This window comes from Primulina eburnea, chromosome 4 (assembly GCF_022965805.1).
Source record: "Primulina eburnea isolate SZY01 chromosome 4, ASM2296580v1, whole genome shotgun sequence".
NCBI classification, from domain to species: domain Eukaryota; kingdom Viridiplantae; phylum Streptophyta; class Magnoliopsida; order Lamiales; family Gesneriaceae; genus Primulina; species Primulina eburnea.
In genome coordinates, this window is record NC_133104.1 from 30369293 (window position 1) to 30394829 (window position 25537).

General features: G+C 37.9%; 1 protein-coding gene across 1 annotated transcript; it reads left to right on the plus strand.

The window, feature by feature from the left end:
* The first annotated feature begins 6459 nt into the window (after positions 1–6459).
* LOC140830187 (uncharacterized) lies at positions 6460–7367 on the plus strand. Its single transcript, XM_073193473.1, has 2 exons — positions 6460–6825; positions 6903–7367. The coding sequence occupies exons 1-2, from the start codon at positions 6460–6462 to the stop codon at positions 7365–7367; spliced, it is 831 nt and encodes a 276-aa protein (XP_073049574.1).
* Positions 7368–25537: the final 18170 nt, after the last annotated feature.

The following is a 25537-nucleotide window of genomic DNA, read 5'->3' on the forward strand; positions in this document are numbered from 1 at the left end:
ACCACTCAGAATCGGCGGCTGTAATAACTGAAATTCTCTCATCTTTCCTTCTAGCTGAGTTTCTGATGCAACTATCTGTTCAGACGAAGTACTGCCCTTTTCTGAAATTCTTCGAGGCGGTATATCTGATAATCAAACAGATTAGTACATAATCTATACAATCAATCTGTCTCAACCATCCTCTGATCCAGACTCGGTTCTGATTCAGGCTTAACAATTACATGCTGCAATCAACTTAGATAACAAACAACATGTAATAGGGAAAGCAATAAATCATGCTAGCACTCACATGCAAGGAAGAAAATTCAATCTACCCCGCTCATTCTCTACTATCTCATTCTAAAAGATCTATCAGTTCTGACTATCTCAATCTAAAGGATCTATCGCTCTGATACCACCTGTTGTGGGGACCCGGACGCTAATCATCTTCTTAGTCATTGTTGGGATTTAATTATCAGTTCTGATAAACAGGGTCTAAAAATTTTTCTTTTTAAAATGCATCTACGGAAGGTAATGGAATCTAAATAATATACATCTCAGTATAGAATACATTTCCGTATAAAAGTACAATACTGTACAATCTAAATCTAAGGTTCGGTTACTAAGTTCAAGTAATAAACCAAATCTGCAGTAAGTCCGGAATCACCACGCTAACTCTTCTTCTCTCCTCATCCTCTTGACCCCGATCCAGTCCCACCTGTTGTCATGCACACATACAAAACAAGACAACAACCGGATAACTCCGGTGAGAATAAATCCCAGTATAAAACATGGTAAACATGCATATACATAAAGTAAATCATGAAATATTCTATCATGAATATAATTCAAATTAATAGATTTCATAATCTATGAAATTTAATCAAGATAAGCATGCAACTCGAATCAGATAAACATGCTGCTCAAATCAAATCATAGAAACATGCTATCATGACTGAAAGCAATAACAATGGGTTTCATAGTCTATGAAACCACGTCCATAAACGCATGCAGTTCTAGTCAAATCATGTCTAGACTCGACTCAACTATAACTCTAGGGATCCCGGTGTGAATAAGACGTCAATGGCTGTCACCTACCCTCCCACTCGGGGTGACTGTACGTCTTATTCCTAGACTTCGGTCTGAGCTGTATCAACGGCTGCAATAGGAGTCAGAGATGCTCCTAAGCTGAGATACACCGAACATGTAGAAGTCTGACTATCTGTCAAACTTTCCTATCTCAAATGCAATGTATAACAATCTATAAACAAAGCATGTTCATTTCAAAAGATTTAAATATAAAGTCTATAAACAAATCATAATCATATCAGAAGATAAACAATAACCAAGTATGTGATTTTATTGGGAAACTGAAATGAGATCTGATTTGAGTTATATCTTCCCAGATATCACATGAATTATACCTTTGTCGTCCCTATCTGACGAAGACGGTAACCTGTATTCAAATCTGTCCATATCCAATCTGAAAAGACAATATCGAATACATAGTATCAATGAATAACTCAATTCACAATCTGTTCTGATCAATACTCAACTCAGTACATAATCTGATCAATATCTGAACAAAATACAATTCAATTCATGTCATCGATATCACGATATAATCGAAATCATATCTGAATCTGATCAATCTAAATCAGCTGATGTTTCGACGGCATAATAATACAATCTGAATAACCCCGTCAATCTGAACATCACAGATATAACTCTAGAATGTATAATCAATACTGATATAACTCATAATCTCAACGATAACATACATCTGATATCGAATCTCAGTCTATATCTTTCAAAAATCATAACAATTACAGAAACAGTCTGTTCTTTAATCTGACTTCAATTCTATACTGTCCACTGTAGCAGAAACATCATATCTGATTCATATTAAATTCTGACAATATCATAAATTCAAATCTTGTCTAAACGTAACAAGACTTACGTCCAGTTGTAGCCTGCGTTGATAGGAACACGGTATTATGCTCGGATTTGAAAACAGACGGACGAATTGTTCGCAACTTAAATTTCACCCGACGTTTCTCTCGGTTTTCCTTTCTTGATTCTGAAGGAAAATCGCTTGTATATACTTATATATATATATACACGTTGCACCTCCAAAAGACAAGTGGCTTCTTTTTGTGCTGCATGCCGCGCGCATATGCACGCACAATGCCGCGCATATGCGCCGGTAATTCTGCCGGGCACTTTCTGCCTCTCGCCGATGATTCTGTCCCTGTCGCGCATATGCGCGTATCTACTCGCGCATATGCGCCGAAGGTTCTGGACAAGTGGCGCATGTGCGCGCATTCAAGTCGCGCATGTGCGCCGATGCTTCTGTAATTCTCGCGCATGTGCACCGATACATGTCGCGCATGTGCGCGGGAACTCTCCTTATAATTCATATCAATCTTCTCTCGGTTCTCCCGGTCTGATCCGTTCTGTCTATAATCATCTTAATTATCATCTATGATTAGAATAATCATTTCCAAATCTTTTCAGATTAATCGGATAATTTCTCAGGCCTTAAAAAATCCTAAAAAAAAAAATAATTTTTTTAAAATTTTTTTTTTTAAAATAGGTGGTACACGGACCTCGTGTAGGGGTCCGTGTACGGGTCCGGGCAGACTCTGGAAATTCGTATTTTTGAAGGAAATAGGACACGGACTCCTTGCCGGGGTCCGGGTACCTTCTGTATTTGCAAATTTACGAAAATTCGCTAACTTAATCTTTCACCCATTCAATCCAAGACTAAGGACCATGAACCAACACCTCTAGACTCATCTTAGGATGTTATTACATTGATTCAAACCCGTAAAAACACCCCAAACGTCCCTAAGAATCAACAATTAATCCCAACACAACAATAACCCGTAATTACGCATCGTTTCGCTTCCTACGACTTCTATTACATCCAAGCCAATCCCGACCCAAACGAACCACCAAATAACACCTAAATAAATCTCGTAACATATCTAAATGCAGTAGCACAAGCCCGGCGATGTCCAACGAAGCCTGCAACAAATAACTTCAAGAACACAATTTACATGAAAGTCGCAGCTTGAGCAGTCCCACGAAAAACTCCATAACTCACTCGATTTGCGACCAAAAATTTCGAATTTTATATCAAATCGAAGGTATCGAAACGTTCTACGTTTTTCACGTTGAAAGTTTTCTCAAAATCGTGACCGAAAATTCGCAGTAACTCAAAATACAGTGAAAAACGGGATTTCAGATCTAAAAACTCGGGTTTAGCCTCCCGCTCAGTCCAAGCCTGCTCCTTGGTCCCCACCCCTCGTCTCAACATGATCATCCTCACCTGCATCGATCAAGTCTAGTGAGTCTAAAGACTCAACACGTATAAACTGGAAGTAACGAATAATACGTAATAAAACCACATGCAATTTCAAAATAGAGCGTACATACTTAAATTTGAACTTGCATAACGTAACTTGAACATAAGTACATACATAGACGTGCCATAACTTGAAAGCTTTCATAAACATGCTTGCATAACTGAACCTACTTAAACATACATGACTTTATTTTGCGTAGAGGCATGTTTCAAAGCAAATGACTCATAACATAATAAATGCCTGATCAGACAAACCACAGTACTGGGCTGACAGGGACGTATCCACTGCCACATACATGAGATCCCCGTTCATAATTTAACGGGCTGGTTGGTCCCCGTTCATAATTTAACGCTTTCCAACCTCGATCTAACCCGTTCATAATTTAACGGGCGGATTGGTCCTCGTTCATAATTTAACGCTTTCCAATCCTAACATAATTTGGTCACAAGACATTTAGCATACCTCCAAAGACTTAAAATATTTTCTTTGCACGTCATCATACTTACTTGGCGTTAAGGGATTCGTTGGATTTTTACTGGGGCTGTTGCTGCACATACTACCATGAATTTAAATACTTAACTTGCATGTCTTAGACGTAGGTACTCGAGCTCACCACCAACGTGAATAAGTAGCTTATGACATTCTAGTTCGCTCCGGACTTGACCTCGTTTAATCATCGTACTAAACCATGACATGAAAACCCAAAACAAATCCTGTATTTTTACATAAATAAATTTTAACCATCGTACTAAGCCATGATATAGAACCCCGAAGAAAATCCTAAAAAAAATGTTTTTTTAAAAAAAAAAGTTTAAAGAGGGGGTACACGGACCCCGTGTAGGGGTCCGTGTACGGGTCCGGGTAAACTCTTGAAATTCGTATTTTTGAAGGAAAAAGGACACGGACTCCGTGTCGGGGTCCGGGAAGGGGTCCGGGTACCCTCTGTCTTTGCAAATTTACGAAAATTCTCTAACTTAATCTTTCACCCATTCAATCCAAGACTAAGGACCATGAACCAACACCTCTAGACTCATCTTAGGATGTTATTACATTGATTCAAACCCGAAAAAACACCCCAAACGTCCCTAAAAATCAACAATTAATTCCAACACAACAATAACCCGTAATTACGCATTGTTTCGCTTCCTACGACTTCAATTACATCCCAAGCCAATCACGACCCAAAAGAACCACCAAATAACACCTAAATACATCTCTTAACATATCTAAATGCAGTAGCACAAGCCCGGCAATGTCCAACGAAGCCTGCAACAAATAACTTCAAGAACACAATTTACATGAAAGTCGCAGCTTGAGCAGTCTCACGAAAAACTCTATAACTCACTCGATTTGCGTCCAAAAATTTCGAATTTTATATCAAATCGAAGGTATCGAAACGTTCTACGTTTTTCCCGTTGAAAGTTTTCTTAAAATCTTGACCGAAAATTCGCAGTAACTCAAAATACAGTGAAAAACGGGATTTAAGATCTAAAAACTCTTTCAAAACGCATCGATAAATTTCCTGCTCAAACTACTATACATCATACGTGGATTTTACGCATAAAAACAACGCAACGCATACTAAGACATGATCGACGCAGAAAGAGAGATTATACGTGCCTTTTGATATTCAAAATACCGTAGCGACGATACCGAAGCAGAGAAAGAAGCGAGGTTGATCCGGGACGATCGCGGCACTAAAATCTTGCAATAAAATCACCGAAAACCTACTGGAAGATCGAGTGGAAGGGGCGGCTGCTCTAGGGAAGGAGACCCTAGGTTTTCTATCCTCTCAAAAATTTTAACATCTGAAAAGACTTGTGTGTGTGTGTGTCGCTATTTAGTGTGTGTAAAAGTGAGTGTGTGTGATTAGTAATTTAGGGAAAAAATTGCTTAACTAAATAAAAAAATAAAACTATTTAAAATACTTACACTCTTTAAACATTACTAAAATCCCTCAATTAAAATAATGCACACAAAAATGCTAATTTTAAAAGTTTTAAACTCTTAAATAACTAAACACATAAATAAGGCTTTAAAATGCTAAACTAAATAAATTATTTAAAATGCCCCTTCCTATCTTATAAAAATAAAATACCGCATTTCAAATTGTCAAGAATCGTCCCCGGTCTTTTCCTCGATCCCGTCTCGAATAATCGCCTGAAACATGAAACTCGAAAAACATTTTAACGTGCATCGTATAAACATAATTAATTTAAAATAATGCATTTAAATAGATCATGCACTACTAAGACTCGTTCTAAAATTAAATAAGTGCTTTAATAATTAAATAAATGCATGGGTTATACGTGTACTGAATTCGGGCACTACAATTATACTATCCATGGGTAACTTTTCCCAACAATCAATTTTGAGATCGGATCAACCAATCGGAAACGCCCAATTTCTAGTGAGTTAACCGAGTTTGAGCGAGTTCCGACCAAATTAGGTAGTTTTCCGACCGATTCTGGCCGTGCCACCACCGGTTCCGTAATCCTTAACCCTTCGCCTTCATAGCCTTTGCTCCGACCATACTCCGACGAGTCAACCGGCGAGTCAACTCGACCGAGCCAACGAGTCAACCCGCCAGCATGTGTCCTTCGACTTTCGTAGGAAACTCCGAATTCGGTTTTATCAATTGATCTGAAATCCTCTCGATATACTCTTCGAATCCATATCCCTATCTTAAAACTTTCTATTTTTGGAAATTTTCGAATTTTTAATTATTTTCATATACTCGACTCTATATTTTGTCCTATTTTTGATATTCTGAGCATTATTCTTTTTTATTATTTTACTTTTTTCTGTTGTTGCTATTTTATTCATTATGATTTTTATTTCCTTTAGATTGGTCATGTTCTTTCTTTTAGAAATCAATAAAAAATTGTTCTATTTGGTTCATTGATTTCAATTTATTTCATCACAATCTATTGTATGAACTCTACTCGTACAACAAATTCTTAGAACTTGCAATCTGTAGGAAATGGCCGGCAGACCCCCATGACAAAATCGCAACCCACGTTACACTAATACCAACCGTGAAGGCGGACATGAGAACGAGCAAGGGAATGGACCCCCGCCGACAGTCAACTTAAGCCAAGATGATCTTATGGCCATAGCCACTATTGTGGCGACAACACTGCAAGGGTTGGGAAACCCGAACGCCAATCAGCCACCACCACCCCCACCACCAAATGGAATCAAGTTCCACTATGAATCACTCCACAAGGATAGGTGTCCAACCTTCAGTGGAGCCGCTGACCCTGAAGTTAGCCAGAGTTGGCTTAAAAGTGTAGAGACTCAACATCGCCTATTGGAAGTTCCCGAGGCACTGAAAGTGGACGTGACTGTGCCGTTCCTGGAAGATAAAGCAGGAAAATGGTGGGAAGCAATCTCGCCAGCCATGACAGCTGCAGGACCAATGACTTGGCAGCGATTTCGAGAAGCCTTTCTGAAACAGTATTATCCAGCCGAGGTCAGACTGCAGAAACTGAGTAGTTTGAAAACTTCACTCAAACTCCGGATATGTCAGTCGTGGAATACACCTCCCAGTTTAATGCCCTTGGATCTTATGCTCCGGCAATCATAGCGGATGAAGTTTTGAAATTGCACCGCTTCAAGAAGGGATTGAACAACATGATCCAATCAGCACTAGCAGTCTACCAACCCGCGAATTTTTTAGATCTAATGGGTGCAGCTATCCGAGCTGAAACTGACATCCAGCGCAAAGAGAAGGAATTTAAGAACAAAAGGCCCATGAATAGTCAGTCCTCATGTAGCAATCAGACTTTCAAGAAGCCTAACCAGTCCGGTGGACCATCTAAAGGGCCTTTGCCTACCTCAAGTTACCAGGATATTAAGTCTTGCCCAACTTGTCACTTACGACACCTGGGAGAATGCCGAAGAAACAGTGGTGTATGCTTCGAATGTGGGAAAGCGGGACACCGAATTGCCGAATGCCCTACTGACGCCAACCAAGCCGCCGGGCCCAATAAGGGAACTGATCCAAATTCATGAGCTAACCCCAACAAGCCAAAAGAAGGCAAACCTAATGCCAGGGTCTTTGCTATGACTCAAGAAGAGGCCGACGACGCCAATGAAGTCGTTTCAGGTACCATCCTAATTCAAAAAGTGTCTGCTTATGCGTTATTTGACTGTGGTGCTACGCATTCTTTCTTATCTAAGAGATTTGCTAAGAAATTACGATGTAAGCCCGAATTATTAGCCGAACCTTTTGGAATAGCCACATCTACAAATAAGGCCATCGAAACTCACGAGATTCACGAGAACTGTTTAATCAATATCGGTAATCAGACTTTAAGTGCAGACTTGATACAATTAATTATGGCCGATTTTGACATCATACTGGGAATGGATTGGTTAGCCAAAAACAATGCAATAGTGGACTGTAAAGGGAAAAGAGTTAAACTCTGAACCCCGAATCTGAAAGAGATCGTGTTTCATGGTAAATCCAAGGAACGGAAATCACTCCTTTCCGCGTCCCAAGCATGGAAGGCCATGAAATCCGGAGAAGATATATACCTAGCATTGGTTAGCGAAGTGCAAGGAGAAGTCGAACTGAAAATAGAAAACATCCTAATAGTATGTGAGTTCGCAGATGTTTTTCCAGAAGAACTCCCAAGGACAGTCCCGGATCGTGAAGTCGAATTCGAAATTAATCTGGTTCCGGGTGTAGCACCAATTTTGAAAGCGCCTTACAGGATGGCGCCAGCTGAACTCAAGGAGTTAAAGGAACAACTCCAAGAATTGCTGGACAAAAAGCAAGTGCGACCCAGTGTGTCACCATGGGGAGCTCCAGTATTCTTCGTAAAGAAGAAAGATGGGAGTATGAGATTGTGCATCGACTATAGAGAACTGAACAAGATCACCATCAAGAACAAATACCCCCTCCCGAGGATTGACGACCTATTTGATCAGCTTAAGGGAGCCGCAGTATTTTCTAAACTAGATCTAAGGACGGGATACCACCAACTGAAGGTCAGGGCAGAAGATATCCCTAAAACAGCCTTTCGGACAAGATATGGGCATTATGAGTTCACAGTGATGCCTTTTGGGTTGACCAACGCGCCTGCAGCCTTCATGGACCTAATGAACAGAGTTTTCAAGCCATTCCTGGATTAGTTCATAGTAGTATTTATTGACGACATCCTCGTCTATTCTTCCAACTAGAGAGATCACGAAGAGCATCTGCGCATTGCACTTCAGACTTTGAGAGAGAAGGAGCTCTATGCTAAGTTTAAGAAATGTTAATTCTGGTTAAAGAGTGTATCCTTTTTAGGACACGTAATCTCTGAAGCAGGAGTATCAGTGGATCCCAAGAGACAATTACAGAGTGGCCAAAACCTAAGAACGCCACAGACATCAGGAGCTTTCTTGGACTGGCAGGGTATTACAGAAAGTTTGTCGAAGGTTTTTCCTCAATCGCCATACCACTGACTAAACTCACTCAGAAGAATTCCAAGTTCGTCTGGGACGAAGGTTGCGAGAAAAGTTTTCAGACGTTAAAAGAAAAGCTTGCATCCACGCCAATACTAATCTTACCCACTGAAGATAAGGAATTCACCATCTACAGCGACGCGTCTAAGGAAGGTTTGGGATGCGTACTCATGCTAGAGCGAAGAGTAATAGCCTACGCATAAAGGCAGTTGAAACCGCACGAGCAGAACTATCCTGCACACGATCTGGAGCTAGCAGCAGTGGTCTTTGCCTTAAAAATTTGGAAGCATTATCTCTACGGTGCCAAGTGTGAAATTTTTATAGATCACCAGAGTCTCAAGTACCTGTTCACCCAAAAAGAACTGAACATGAGGCAAAGTCGGTAGATCGAACTCCTGAAAGATTACGACATGACTATCAGTTACCATCCATGTAAAGCGAACAAGGTGGCCGATGTTCTGAGTCGGAAAAATGAGAGCAAGATTACTCTGGCTTCATTCTCCCTCAGTCATGTCTGCAAGAGACCGTCAAGTTAAACCAGGATCGAGACCCTGAACTAAAGAAACTTAAAGGACAAGTCGAAAGCGGGAAGTCTCAAGATCTACAAATTGATGACAAAGGAGTCCTGTGGATTAAAGGACGGCTGTGCGTACCAGACAACGATAACCTCCGCCAAGAAATACTGTCAGAAGTACACAAATCCAAGTTTTCAGTCCATCCAGAGAGTACGAAGATGTACAGAGATCTTAAAAGCAAATTTTGGTGGAATGGAATGAAAAGAGACGTGGGGGAATTTGTCTCTAAATGCCAAGTGTGTCGACAGGTCAAAGCAGAGCACCAGCGACCCGGAGGATTATTGCAACCGTTGGAGATACCTTAGTGGAAGTGAGAACATATCTCCATGGACTTTGAGATAGGATTACCAAAGTCGAGGCAAGGTCAAGACAGAATATGGGTAATTGTAGATAGACTTACAAAATTTGCACACTTCCTACCCGTCCGTATGAACTATAATCTGGACAAGTTGGCTACATTGTATGTGGACAATATTGTACGACTTCATGGAGTACCAGTGAGCATCGTGTTTGACAGAGACCTAAGATTCGTCTAACGTTTTTGGAAGAGCTTTCAGGGGGCCATGGGGACAAAAGTGACACTTAGTACGGCCTATCACCCACAAACCAATGGCCAAACCCTGGAAGATATGTTGCGAGCCTGCGCTCTAGAATTCAGTAGCAATTGGAGCAGTCACCTACCATTGATCGAGTTTGCTTATAATAACAACTATCACAGCAGTATTGAGATGACTCCATACAAAGCTCTGTATGGGAGAAAATGCCGATCACCCTTGTATTAGGACGAAGTGGGAGAAAAAGCAATAGTAGGACCCGAGCTCGTACAGATAACAATAGACAAGGTTAAAGTAGTCCGAGAGAAACTGAAGGCCGCTCAAGATCGACAAAAGAGTTGGGCAGATCTGAAAAGAAGGCCAGTGGAATTCAACGTCGGCGAGAAGGCCTACGTAAAGGTATCGCCTATGAAAGGAGTTGTCCGATTCAGTAAGGCTGGGAAGCTAAACCCCCGTTATGTAGGACCCTTTGAGATTTTGTAAAAGGTGGCCACACTAGCATATAGATTGGCCCTGCCACCAAGCATGTCTAGAATTCACAACGTTTTCCACGTGTCCCAACTACGGAAGTACATCTCGGACCCAAGCCACATGTTGGAAGCAGAACCGCTCATGATCGAAAGTAACTTGGGAGAAGAGCTGAAGTACGAAGAAGTTCTCATTAGAATCGTGGACACCAAGGACCAAGTACTAAGACGATGAATCATTCCCTACGTCAAGGTACAATGGTCTAACCACACCGAAAGAGAGGCCACGTGGGAGCTAGAAGAAAGGATGAGAAACCAATATCCGTACTTCTTCATAGACCAAGCCAACCCAAGTTTCGGACGAAACTTCCCATAAGGAGGGAGGGATGTAAAATCCAAGAATTTTAAGTTTTATCATTTAAGTTTTATCACGATATTATATTTTGGATACCAGGATTTATCTCATTTTAAGATGTGAGATTTGTAAGATTGAGTGAATAATAATAAGATCGTGTATATTATTTGAAATTTCGCAGATAAATGTCTAAGATTTGAGTTGATATAGAGATACCGGGATAAAAATCAGGCAAAGGATAATAAAATCTCTAGAATTCGAAATTAATCAGTGTATGTATATGCAAATTTCGAAAATTTGCATGGGATAAAAGATTTAAATTTCGAACAATATCACAGATAGATTACGATTCGAGATAAAAGATTTAGGTCAGCTTTCAACGCGATATAACTCGATCTTGATAGCTGCCAACCCCTATAAATAGGAGGGACCTGTATTCGAAAATCACACCTAAATTATCACTCAAATTTCGAGACTCTCCTCTAGTCTCCTTAGGAATTTTCGAGCACAGCAAAGCGGTGCCGCCGTCCAGCCATTGAAGTAGGAATTTCGAAGAACCCTAGCCTTTTTACGTTTTTCATCAAGAATTTAAGGTAAGTGAGCTGTTTTAAATTTCGGTTTAATACATTTGAAGGTTTCGTTTTTTTTATTTTAAAAATTCGGTTGAACACCGTCTACGTTTTTAATCTTGTTACGTTTATACGTTGGCACTGTGAGAATTCCCTGAAAATGGGTGAAATTTCAACATATGGCCCATAACAGTGGGATAGAACTGTTTTATGGCCTCGCACCTTTAGAAGATTAAAACTTAGGGACTGATATCAGTAAACCATGAAAAGGTGAAAAATCGTAGTGTTATTATGTTACGGATACGATGTTACGATTATGAAAAGCACGTTGTATTTTTATGTTTCGAAAATATGGTATAAATTTTATGTTGTTTTCAATATCCCCCATTTACTGAGTATTTCCCAAAATACTCACCCCTTACACCCTTCCCTAGATAAATCCGAAATTCGTTCCTAGTCGATTCAGCCGCCTAAAAATAAGGATAAAGGCTGCTTGAGCTCGAGACTAGCATATGTGATGTTGTGTACTGCGTTTTTTGGTAAGGGCATGGAGATGTCCAAACATGCAGATGGGTAGTCATATGATGATTATACCGAAAAACCATCCCTCAGACTTTCCAAGTGGTTACCATTCATCGAGAGGATAAGTCCATGGTTATGATTGTACATCATTAGTCCTTACGACCCGGGACAACTCTGAGGCTCTATATGCTAGGGCTATGCTTTGACTCGTTTACCGGCTTCAGGAGAGTCATCAGGTGGCGAGGTTGGGTACAGTTGCGACACATGTAGGAGCCAATGCATTGTAGTCGGGGATTCACCGCTCACATATGGGTGTGGATATCCTACATGATATGATGAAATAATAGTGCGTGGAATCTCTGGCCAGAGTATGAGATGTACATTAGAGAAGGAGTTCTCCAATGGTACGTGCGATGTCACTATTTATATGTATCAAATAATTATCGAATTATTATGCAACCCTCGATGAACCAATGGTTGCAGATTCGGTCGGGATATATGAGATGAAGGGACTGTACTGTACGTTAATCATAATCGACTGGTTCTTGCGGGCACTATAATTTATACCTAGGGGGATCATGTGGCGATACTATATATTCTTACTATGATCCGATGGGTTCAATCAGAAATGAGTTCTGACATTTTTTATCAAGGTGTTGATGAAAACAATGTGGCTAACTAGGGTAACCCCAAATAAGAATAAATGTTATTCTGAATCACAAGTAGTTGTGAACCCACAGCTAGCTATATCCCTGAACCATTGAGGGTTACGCAAGCACTGGATCATTTGTTCCTGTTGAAAGAATAAATTCAAGAAGTTAAATTTATATTATAATATAAATTTTGAGAAAATAAATTCAAAGAGTTGAATTTATGAGATAGTAAATTCAAAAGTAGAATTTATGAATTTATAAAATTTTAGGAGAATAAATTCAAGGAGTTGAATTTATACTATTTGAGAATTTTTAATTATTAAACTCAAAAGTTGAGTTTATTAAATTTAGTGGGAAGTATGTTTAAATGGACTTGTTGGAGTACAAGTTCAACATACTAAATAATTAAAGTTTTAATAGACTTTGATTAATTAATTAAACTGATTGGACTAGACCAATTAATTAATCAATTCCATTAATGTTAATTAAATAGGCCCAATTATTATATTATGGTAATTAGGTCATGGAGGTTTTATTTTAAGTGGGAGAGCTAAAAACCTAGCCTCCATAGACTCTCCATCCTTGAAACTCACGAAAATTCCCTCTCCAAGAAGCACAAAATAATTTTTAGAATTTTTAGTTTACTTAATTAATTTGATTAATTAAGTAAAGTAATGATTAAAAATAATAATAAGGATTTGATCCTTATTTGACGTGAAGAGCATCCGAGAGCCTTAACAAGAAATTTCAGAATTTTCGGCTCTTCCCAAGGATAATTGTTAATGCTCTCAAATGGGTTTTTGAACCATTTTGTGTTTTTGATCTCAAATGCAAAACAACTTCTAATTTTTCAGTGCAAATTATAAGAGGAACAAGTAATCTGATCGTGGACCTGATTCGAAGTTTAAAGAAGGAGTTTGATGAAAGTTCGTAGGGATTTACAACAAGATCTACGTTCGCTAACACCGGCGTAGTTGATAACAATTGAATTAATTCACTAAATGTATATTCTTTAAACTCCCTATGTATGTTTATTTATTAAAACCATACGAATGTCCAAATATATCATTAAATGTCAAGACCAAAAAAATTTTAAAACTTCCGCTGCGTTTGGGCACGTAGAAAATCGAGATCCAACACAAACACCATTTGACTCTCCAGATCTTATCTCAGACCCTCCAGATCTTTCTGGATCATCCCAAGTCAAACACCCTTTGACTCTCCTCACTCGAGTAACCGTGCTTCGAGCACGGTCAACCATCTTGAGAACTCCGGTAATCTTCTCCATCCCACTTTGATGTTGGAACATCGTATTCTCGCACCCAAGATGCAGCGGAAGTTTAAAATTTTGTTCTTGGGTGTCGTGTATTCAAGTCATTCATATGGTGTTTAGAATTTATACATTTGTGTGCTTAAGGCTTGAACTCCAAACTTTTCCGATTTTTATGCGGAGATAATCCTTCTTATAAATCCCTACGAACGGCTCTTCTCCTTAGATCGTCTAATTGGGTCCGCGATCAAAAATTGAATTCCTTGTTTGGATTGCACTAGTAATACCAAACACTTTGTGCGTTGAGACTGTAATCTCCGAATCTCCAAAATCCAAAGATTCTGCACCGATAGGAAGAAAAAACAAAAGGCCAACAATTTTTGTTCTTTTTACTTCTCGGTGGCCGAGAGTTTATCTAGGGAGAAGAGTTTTTGTTTTTCTTTTGTGTGCAAAAACTAGGTTAGGTTTATTATGAGTCCTAGTGGTGTGTGTGTGTGTGTGTGTGTTTATATATATATATATATGTAGAGTGAGACTTCTAATGCACAAGGACTCTAATAATTTCATTATATTTAAATTCTCATATATTTTATATATATGATGTATTTGTTAACCTTTAATAATACATGACATAATAATATCATATACACATATTTTATATCACCATATAAAATATATACATGTATATGTATATTAAATTAAATAACTATTATTTCATTTTATAAACTAACTCCTTAGTTAATTTTATTCTAGACTCTTCTAGAATATTTATGGGAATTTGTGCATGTTAGTAGTCACTACTACTAGCACAATTATTTAATTAGTAAATTCTCAATTCACTAAATTAATGATTCCGAACTCATTATAACCCCGATCGACGATCTGAAAGCGCCGATTTATCAAGGATCAAATCTTGTTCATATAATGAAAATTGAAAATTTCGAAGATCAAAATTTTCATTTACCGAATTTGGAACTTACCATATATGGCAGTTACTACATTTGGCAGCTGCCAGTTTTAGTGAACTTCTTCACAAAACAGGCAGTTCCACTCTCCTTCCTTATCCAGTAATCATGCCAACTTTCATTTCTTCCATCCTATGGAATCAGCTCATAAACTCCTTTATAAGCTTCTTGTTTGATCTCCATCAAACTATAGTCGCCAAATTCCAACTCCTTGAAATTTGACTATCTCAACGAGAACACAGAATCCGATACTTGTGTGACCCTCAATAGTTCGGGGATACAGCTAGTTGTGGGTTCACATCTCGATGTGATTCAGAATACATTTATTCTTATTTGAGCTTACCCTAGATAGCCCCATTCTTTCATCAACACCTTGATCAAGAATGTCAGAATTCATTTATGATTGGACCCATCGGATCATGGTAAGAGCGTCTAGTAGCATCGCCCCATGATCCCCTAAGTGTCACTGATAGTGCCTGCAAGAACCTTTAGTCATGGTTAGAGTACAGTACCGTCCCTTCAACACATATATCCCGATTGAATCTGCAACCATTGGTATATCGAGAATTGCATATGAATTTGATAACGATGCGATTTATCTTTGAGTACTAATAGTGGCATGACATGTGCAACTAAGAAAACACCTTTCCTAAAGCACATTTCTTGCTCTGGCCAGAGACTCCTTGCACTATTAACTCATCAGATCACATAGGATATCTTCTCCCATAGGCGAACGGCGAATCCCCGACTACAATGCATTTGCTGGTACGTGTTTTGAAACTACACCCAACCTCGCCACCTGATGATCCTCGATGGAGTCGCTAAACGGATCAAAGTGCATGTTAGTACGTATAGCTCCTACATTGTCTCGGGTCAAAGGACTAATGATGTACAACCATAACTTCGGACTATTCCACTCGATAAGTGGAACCACTTGGATAGCCTGAGGGAGGGTTGTTCAGTGCATCATCATATGATCACCCATCTACGTGAATGGACATCTCCATGCCCTTGCCAATGAAACAAGGCGTTTACACCACAAATGCTAGTCTCGAGCTCGAGCGACCTTTATCCTTGTTTTAGGCGGCTGAATTGACTAGCAACCTGTTTAAAATATAAAATACGCTTCCTAATGAGTTTTATGATCTTACGTTGAGACACAGACCTCATGGTACCTATTGTATATTCAAGGACTTTATCTATGCAGCTTGCATGGGTATATAGATAAAGTATAATTTCATAATCGAATAAAATCGTAAAATATTATTAAAATAAAGATTGTTTTACATTAGAGTCAATAAAGCCCGATCCACAAGTTGGCTTGCCGGACACCTACTCTAACATTCGACAGCACTGCCCTCGACTTCAGCTCGGCAGTTGGGAGCCTCAGCTTGGGCCACCCCTTTCAAATGGATTCCCCATCAATACGCTCATCAAAGCCAGCTCGGCCTCGCAACTCGGACACCTTGGTGAGGACAAATCACCTCTTCTTGGCCACCGTTACCCAAGTCAAGTGTTGCGGGATCCCAAGATTTACCGGGGTATCAGTCTCATCTCTCTAAATTTTAATATGGAGATTTTAGTCAATCAATTAAATCCTATTTTGAGATTTGGTGGCTGAAGTTGAAAATTTTGACGTATTTTAAAATAACAAGAAATGATAATGTATATAATTGAGATCCTATAAATAAATTTCAAATGCGACAACTGAAATGGGAGATTATGGGTGAGTAAATTTTTAAAAAAAAAAACAAAAACCATAAATTCTGACTCTAAAAAAATCATTTAAATAAGTGTTTTTTTTTTAATCTTTCATAACCAAACAAAAAAAACTTCTCTAAGTAAACACACTTTATATGGGGAAAACGGAGAGTTGATTTTTAATTTAATATAACAAAAGAATAAATAGAATGTTTAGCATTGGAGATTTAAGCTTTATGAAGAGTTGATTTTTAATTTAACATGCAAATGATTAAAATTTCTTAATTTTATATAATTGATTTTAAATGCCCAAATGATATATATTATATGACTGAAGGTCTACTTGCATGATTCCATTAAAACCAAAGATTTTATCTGAATATTCGATAATAAGTTCGAGAAAACAGAACGCGGACGACCAAGATAATATATTTTTCGATAAATATTTTTGAGGCTTTATAAATATGCCGTTGCGCGCTAGCTTGTTGTTTAGGGGTATAGTAGGGATTCCCCTTTCTAAAACTTTTCTAATAAGGTAAGCTTTTTTGAACCCTAGTTTTGCAAATTATTTTACGAGATGACCTTGATTTTATTCGGGAAGCCGGTTTTGGTCAAATGAAGGACTTTTAAAGGAAGCAAAATTATTATTTTTGAAAACAAATTTTGTAAACTTTTATTTAACAATTAAATAGGTATTATTGGGCCTAATTTACCTATGATTGAAAGGTCCAATTATTCCTAAAATAAAAAGCCCAAAACCATAAAAATTAAACACCTAAATTTCGAAAATAATAAATAAAAGAAACCTAGGACTCTTGAACATGAGGACAGCTGAAAATTTACACACCACACACATAATTTTCGAAAATACGGAAAGCAAAATTTCAAGGATTCTTCGTTGTTCGTTCGTCTCTCTTTGCAATCCATGCCAACGATCGGATAATCGAGCATTTTAAATGTAAATGCATGCTTCTAAAGTTCTTTCAAGCACTATTCAAATCATAATATGTATGTTCTACGTCTGTTAGCATGATAAATATTTTAGTATGAATCGTTTAATGATAAGATAAATATTTTCAACGTTTTTGATGATTTTAAACTTGTTTGAAAAATGTTATGAATTCAAAGGACACGCCACCATTAGGAAGTGTCTAAAGGACGGGAAAAAGGGACTTTTGGGGACTAGATGAAGGTTGGACGTGAACAAGAAGGGTCTGTGCAAGGTAGAAGGGTAGAAGCTAGGGTTTTGGTGGGTTCGCATGGGTGCTATGGCTCGGTCATGAGGGAGATTGATCCAGGGCTCGACTAGGCTGGGTCACGGTACAGTTCCATGTTGGCTGCGTCTAGAGGCTAGGAGTAGTCCATGAGTGATTGGACTTGGCGGCAGCAGGGAAGGAGGAGTCCACAAGTGCTAGGATTCCTCACCATGTATGCGCGGCTGGTGTGTTTCAGGAGAGCGTGCGGCTTGGTTGGGCTGGCTAGGCTGGTCCAGTAGGGTGTAGGGAAGATGGTTAGGCTGGGGTGGAGTTTATGGTGGCTGAAATAGGAGAGTCGTAGCATGGTTAGAGTCCTAATGAAGCAAGGAGGCCACGGCTAGGGCTCAGGCGCAAGGATGGGCTCTCGGCCCAGCTAGAGCTGGGTGTGTTGACCCAGGAGGGTTCAGGTAGGGTCCAGGAGGGTCAGGGTTAGGTTGAGTCAAGGGTGGCTTGGTCGTGGCTTGATGTAGAGGTTAGGGTTCGAGTTTTGGGTTTATAATGGAAGGGGCTCGAACCGTGGATCCACGTGGTGGTTCATGGCTCACAGGTGATTTTAGGAATGAAAAGTTTATATTTAAAGTTTGGAAATAAAATATTAAGTTTTGAATTAATTCAGGATTTAAGCGCTTCAATGTTTAGTAATTAAGGAATTAAATAAAAAATACCGAGTTTACGTCAAATAAAAATATTAGAAGTCAAATTAAAGCTTAAATAATTATTTGGGATTGTCTTGAGTCAATAAAAGTGAAAAAAAGCCAAAATCGAGGATTTTGGGTCCAGGGGCATACCAGTCAATTTACACATGGGTAGTACAAAAAAGTTTGGCAGTGTCCCCAAGAATCATAACACATGATAAATGATATTTTAAAATATTTATGATGAAAATATAAGATTTCATGACTTATGATAAAGCTGTGTAATTTTACTGTTAAAATGATATTTTACAAATCTAGAAAGGATATGATATTTTATGAATAAAAAAGAAAGAAAAATAATTCGAAGGATGTGAATTGACTGTGACAAAAAAATATATAATATGATAGGATTATTGGGAATATCGTGAGGGAGAAGGATCCATAGGGAGCCTGTTTACAGGAGAAGGCCCCACAGGGAGCAACAACGATTGTATTTCCATTTACAACGGTGCCTAGCACCCGTCTCCATGCGCAATGGTGAGCTAAGACTGATCAGTCGACCACATAATACATCTAGTCACTTTCAAGGATCGAACTTCACCTAAAACGTTAAATGATGAGAGAAAGCTTTATGATCTATTAATGTGTACAAGCTTATTTTAAATAAAAGTATGGTTTTTAATGCATGAGCTTGTATATGTATTATTTGTTATTCATGTTTAGAACGTGCTGAGTCATTAGATTAACTAGGTTTGAATGTTGTAGGTGAGGATAAGATTGAGGAAGACGCTGACGCTTGAGTGTATCGAGTCCGACAGTACATTCCCGAGGAACATTTATTTTCCGCATTAGCTTGCTAGTAAATTTTTGAAATAAATATTTTATTAATGATTTATTAGAGATTTGCATGCTTTATTTTGAAGTTAGTTTTGATCATGTTAATGGTTGACATATGATTTTTATTAATTGACGATATAGGGATTTTATACACTTTAAATTTGTAGATGTTAATTTATTTTGGATTATGGAAATGTTAAGTTAGTTTAATTATGAAGTTCGAAGTTGGTGTTCAAATTTTTTTTTAAAAAAAATAGGATTCTAAAGTTAAAAAGTAGTGGACGTTTCAGTTGGTATCTGAGTGAAGGATCCCGAAAGGATTGTGTTACTGCCACTTCGAAAAGCTCAAGAAGTCACGTCTCAAGTCTGTGAGTTTTACTGCTCCGAGATTTATATGATGAGCTTTAAGTGCTTATGTGATACATGAATTAAAAAGCTAGACGTAATTTTAAATTTTTAAATGCATGTTGGTTACGTGGTTTGGACGGTGCTCACAGACGTGAGGAGAATTTGGTTTTGTGTATCTTGAGTTTTACACTACCTAAGAGTAAGCTGAGATGAATTGAATTTGGTAATTAAGAACTGCATGTTTCGAACTTTATACTGAAAGTAATTTCAACTTGATAGTTATGGGTTGAATTTTTTTTAGGAATCGTGAACTTAGGGACTGAATTATAAAAATTTGAGGGACTTAATTGCAAGTTTCCGGAAATATTGAGGGTGATTTTGCTATAATTCAAAAATCTAGAGGGCTTATTCGAATAGTTTTCGAAATCTATGGGAGCCGTTTTACATTAAAATCGATAGTTTGAGGAGCTAAGAAGACGATAAGTTACGCTTAGTTGAATAATCCGAGAGCTTTGTGAGTTAGGTTGCAATTTACTGAAAAATAAAAAGGTCTATTTGAATGTAGTCAGCAAGTAAATTACCGATTAAGGGTTACACAAGGAATTGCGATTGTGGAAATTAGACAGATATGTAAGTATGAGAATGTTCTAGGAGGAACGAAAAATATGGATATTAGCAATTTTGATGAGAATGTAAGATTCGTCAAATTAATAATTTTTGGGTATCACAGTGTGTTATAGAGAATTACGATTGTACTATATAGGTGTTATAAGTTTATGACGTGAAGAACAAATGATGTAAATATTAGAAATAAGATTTGATCAACAATATTATTATTTTTCGTTTTATCATAAGATACAAATATCTTTGGGTTCAACGATTGCTATTGTATCAGGAAATACAGGATTTTGTATTGTAGATTCCAGAATTTAAGTAAGTTAATGGAGGGTACAAATGACTGAAGGAGAAAATCAGTAAACGGAATTCGTGTATATTGGGATATTAGGCAAAACTATGGAAGTAGTGTTATGAAGGAGTCGATGAATATAAACGAAGAATATAGAAGTTCGTATAATTTTTGTAAGCTTCAGTTTATAGGATTTGACGAAAATTATTATTTGGGAACTATACGAAGTAATTTCAAAATATGAGAAGTAAGCTAAAAGAAAGAATTTCATTTTCGGGTTGACATTGCAATTGCTATGATTTATAAGGTCTAGAAACACTACAAGAAATTTGCCCTTCAACAACATACATACGACCACTGTTTTTCACTAAAATCGTTGTCTTTTAATTTTTAATAAACGATTTTAGTGAAAACAGTTGTCATATAGCGTTTTTTTAAGCACAAGACAATGGTTTTCTAAAAATCGTAGTCTTTTAACTTTTTTCTGAAAGTCAAAGACAGCAGTTTTAAAACTGTCTCTAAATTTTAATCAAAGCCGTCGCAATTCTTAACTTAGCGACAGTTGTAAGCGAAACCATCGCAATTTTTAATTTAGCGACGGTTTTGAATAAACTGTCCAAAAATCGTCGCAAAATTTTCTATAAATATCAGCATTTTCAGTTCATTTTCCTCCACACCACTTCACATCATTTCAAATTTTACTCTCATTGACGATTTTAGTTTCGATTTAAGTAAATTTTTTCGCTTCAATATTTTTGTAAATTTTTAAGTGTTAGTTAAGATCATGAATGTTGTTAGCATAGTCAAATTGTAACTCGGGAACTCTTTGGTTTTCCTGTTGTTACTTGACCCTCCGGGGGTGAGGTTAGCTCAAACAGACAAGGATAGGCTCGATCAATAGGGCTCCTAACCTTAGGATCCCTTCTGATCTCGTTTAGCACCTTACCATAGGATGTTAGCTATTGTTTTGTTAAAGTTAAAAAGGGGATCTATCGGGAAGGACTAAAAGAGAGAAGAAAAGAAGTGAGCTGTTATTCCCTCATAGGGAATCAGCTCTTCATTTACTGCTGCTAAGAGCTAATCGACCCGAGCAATACTGAGGCAGCTGAAGGATTGCAATGAGGCCTGTAAATGCAGCCTTGAGGGGAGGAGGCCTTTATGCCCCCTCCCTCGATTGCGAGCCATCGGCGACTGAAAATACCTTCATAAAGAACATATTTTAAAACATCTATATTAGAGGATGGACTGATAAATAGAAGAAAGAAGTGAGCTGTTATTCCCTCAAAGGGAATCAGCTCTTCCTTTACTACTGCTAAGAGCTAATCGACCCAAGCATTCATGAAACAGCGAGGCTTCGCCGATTGAGAATACCTTCCTGAATAACTAACACTTTTCCAAACCTTTCAGGTAGCTGTTTCCGATATGGAGCCAACCATCGATCGAGTATAGCTTATATTCCCTTCATTTGGAGCTAAGGAAGACGACAGGGAACCATAAACAGACAGCTCTAAGCTGCCCAAAGACGGGATCTCGCCTCTCATGAATATGGTTATATCAGTAGCCGAAGTCTCGTAGCCTTAAGTTAATAGTCACTAATCTATTAACTCAAGGTGATTTCGACTACTATATACGATAATATTCAATAATTCCGTAGCAGGGGAGCTCTTCGTAACTGGTTGCTAGGGGGAGCCCCTTTATGGGGCCCCCTGCGTGAGGCTTCGCCGATTGAGAATACCTTCATGAATAACTAACTATAAAACAACTCTTAATAGAGGAAGGACTAAAAGAGAGAAGAAAAGAAGCGAGCTGTGATTTCCTCATAGGGAATTGGCTCTTCCTTTATCCTGATTTGGTAAGGCTTATCATTGTTTATGCAAAGTGCTCCATTCAGGAGAGACGGCTTCTTTGGGAAAAACTTCAATTACTTTCTTAAGACATACAAGGTCCATGGATGGTTTTGGGTGATTTTAACGCAATTTCAGATGTGTCTGAAAAACTTGGTAGCAGACGGTTCGGACGATGGTTGTGTCCTGAACCCAGTCAGCGGCACATATCCTATCTCCTAGAGAAGCGGCTGAACAGCTGCGAGCCGCTAGTTTCCTGGAGAACGGCGGTACCATGGGCGGGTTTCTGATACTCTGGAGAAACGCAGAGGCAAAGAAGCAAAGGCACGACCGAGACGGAACCGATCATAAGTTCCAGTTGGGAGATCGACCGTGGTTAAAGTTGCCTAAGGAAGGGTACCAACCGCAAGCTTAAACCATTGCGGGACCATTCACTGTGAAAGAGAAGGTCAGGGAGAATGCATTCAAACTGGAACTGCCCGCTACCCCTCAATGTTGATCAGCTGAGATTGAAAGAGCCCTCCATCTTGGATGAGGCGGCTGAACCTGAGGTTGAGTTGGAGATCGAAGACCTCATTCCTGATCTAGAAGAAGAGGGAAAAAAGCTCTCCCCACAGAGTGGGGTGGGAATGTTCTCGCCAGAGAAGCCAAGTGGTTCACGGCTGAACGAACAGGTACAGAAGGAGTTCAAACAAACAATGAAGTCAAAGTCGTGTTGGGCTGCGAGAAAAGGGACGTTAAATTTTTTTTATTGAAAAATTAGCGACAAATCATGAAAAACCGTCGCTAAAATTAGCAACAGATCAGTAAACGGGTTTCGTGTATAATGGGATATTAGGCAAAAATATGGAATTAATGTTATGAAGGAGTCGATAAATATAAACTAAGAATATAGTAGTTCGTATAATTTTTGGAAGCTTCATTTTATAGGATTTGAGGAAAAATATTATTTGGGAACTATACAAGGTAATTGTGAAATATGAGAAGTAAGCTAAAAGAAAGAATTTCATTTTTTGGTTGACACTGCAATTACTATGATTTGTAAGGTCTGGAAACACTACAAGAAATTTGCCCTTCAACAACACACATACGAAAACATTTTTTCACTAAAATCGTTGTCTTTTAATTTTTAACAACGTTTTTAGTATACCGTTGTCGTATAGCGTTATTTTGAGAAAAATACAACGATTTTCTAAAAAATGTTGTCTTTTAGCGTTTTTTTTTTGGCGGGGAGGGGGGGTCAAAAACAACGGTTTTAAAACCATCACTAAATTTTAATCACAATTCTTAAATTAGCGACGGTTTAAGACGGTTTGGCTTATATCGTCGGTCTTATATCGCGACGATTGTAAGCGAAACCGTCACAATTTTAAATTAGCGATGATTTTGATTAAATTGTCGCTAATTTTTTTTTAAATTAGCAACGGCTTAATAATAATCGCCACTATTGATGATTTTTGCTTAACCGTCGCTAATCGCGATGGAATAATAAAAGCGACGGTGTTTGATTAGCGACGCTTCATCAAATTATCTTCGCTAATAGCGACGGTTACACCAAACATCGTCGTAAATTGTCTATAAATATCCGCGTTTTAAGTCCATTTTCCTCCACACAAGTTCACAACACTTCATTAGCGACGATTTTGCATGAATTTCGTCGCTAATTTTAGCAAAGTTTTTTATAAACCGTCGCTAATTAGCGACGGTAAAATCTGTCACTAATAAGAGACGGTTTTCAATAATCAATCGAAAATAATAGGTACGACAACGGTTTTATCGTTGTCGTTGAACGAACTTTCAACAGCACCCTCAGTTACAACAATTTTAAATGGCATACGACAAAGGATAACTTCGTTTTTGTAGTAGTGAAACCTCTATTTTGAATTTTGTCGTTAAACCTTATAAGAATGAAGACATTTAGGCAATGTTTAAAGTTATTAAAAAATGACTCGTAGTGTCATGAAACAAATTTTTTTTTAGATTATTAAATTGAGAATCTAAGTTCTAATTAGTGATTAAGAGTATAGTTGTTACTAGGAGACATTTATTTGGGACCAATTGGAAATGTGCATTTGGATTACGTAGTAAGTTTTACTAGGTAAATAATTTATGATTTTATGGATGCTAGGTTCAGAGGACTATGAGATTTATGGAAATAGATGGAACTGAAGCTCCATTGATCAATTTTCAGTTCGAACATAAACATTTTTTTTGGGTCAACGATTAACCTTGTGAATATTAAGAGCCTAAACTTTTGGACAATCAAAACTGGAAAATTTTGATGGATTAAGTATGAAGTGAATGAGGGAGCCTAAACTTTTCGATAATCAAGACTAGGCAAATTTCGAGGAGGAAATTTTATTTACGGGGGGAAGATTTGTAACGCCCGAAAAATCAGTACACGTAAACCGTATTCATGCAAATGATTTAAATTTCTTATTCATTTTATTTAATTGATTAATGCTCAAATGATACATAATATATGATTGAAGGTCTAATTGCATGATTTCATGAAAACTAAAGATTTTATCCAAATACCCGATAATAGGCTCGGAAATAGAGACCGGGGACGACCAAGATAAAATATTTTCGATAAATATTTTTTAGGCTTAATAAATATGATTAAGATTTTCAAAAACTGCTGGAGCCCGAATTATTTTACGAGACGACCTTGATTTTATTTGGGAAGCCAGTTTTGGTCAAACGAAGGACTTTTAAAGTTCCAAAAATTATTATATTTGAAAACAAATTTCGTAAACTTTTATTTTACAAATTGGGCCTAATTTACCTATGATTGAAGGGCCCAATTATTCCTAAAATAAAAAGCCCAAACACTAACCATTAAACACCTAAATTTCAAAAATAATAAATAAAAAAAACCTAGGTCTCTTGAACATGAGGGCAGTCGAAAATCCACACACCACACACACAATTTTTGAAAATACAGAGAGCCAAAGTTCAAGGATTATTTTTCGCTCGTTCGTTCCTCTTCACAACCCATGCCACCGATCGAATATCGAACATTTTAAACGCAAAGGCACGCTTCTAAACTTCTTTGATGCATCATTCAAATCATAATATGTATGTTCTACGTATGTTAGCATGAAAAATATTTGCGTATGAATCGTTTAACGATAAGATGAATATTTTCAACGTTTTTTATGATTTTACGCTTGTTTGAAAAACGTTAAAAATTATAGGGACACGCTGCCATTAGGAAATGTCTAAGGGACGGGAAAATGGGACGTTTGGGGACTAGATCAAGGCTGGAC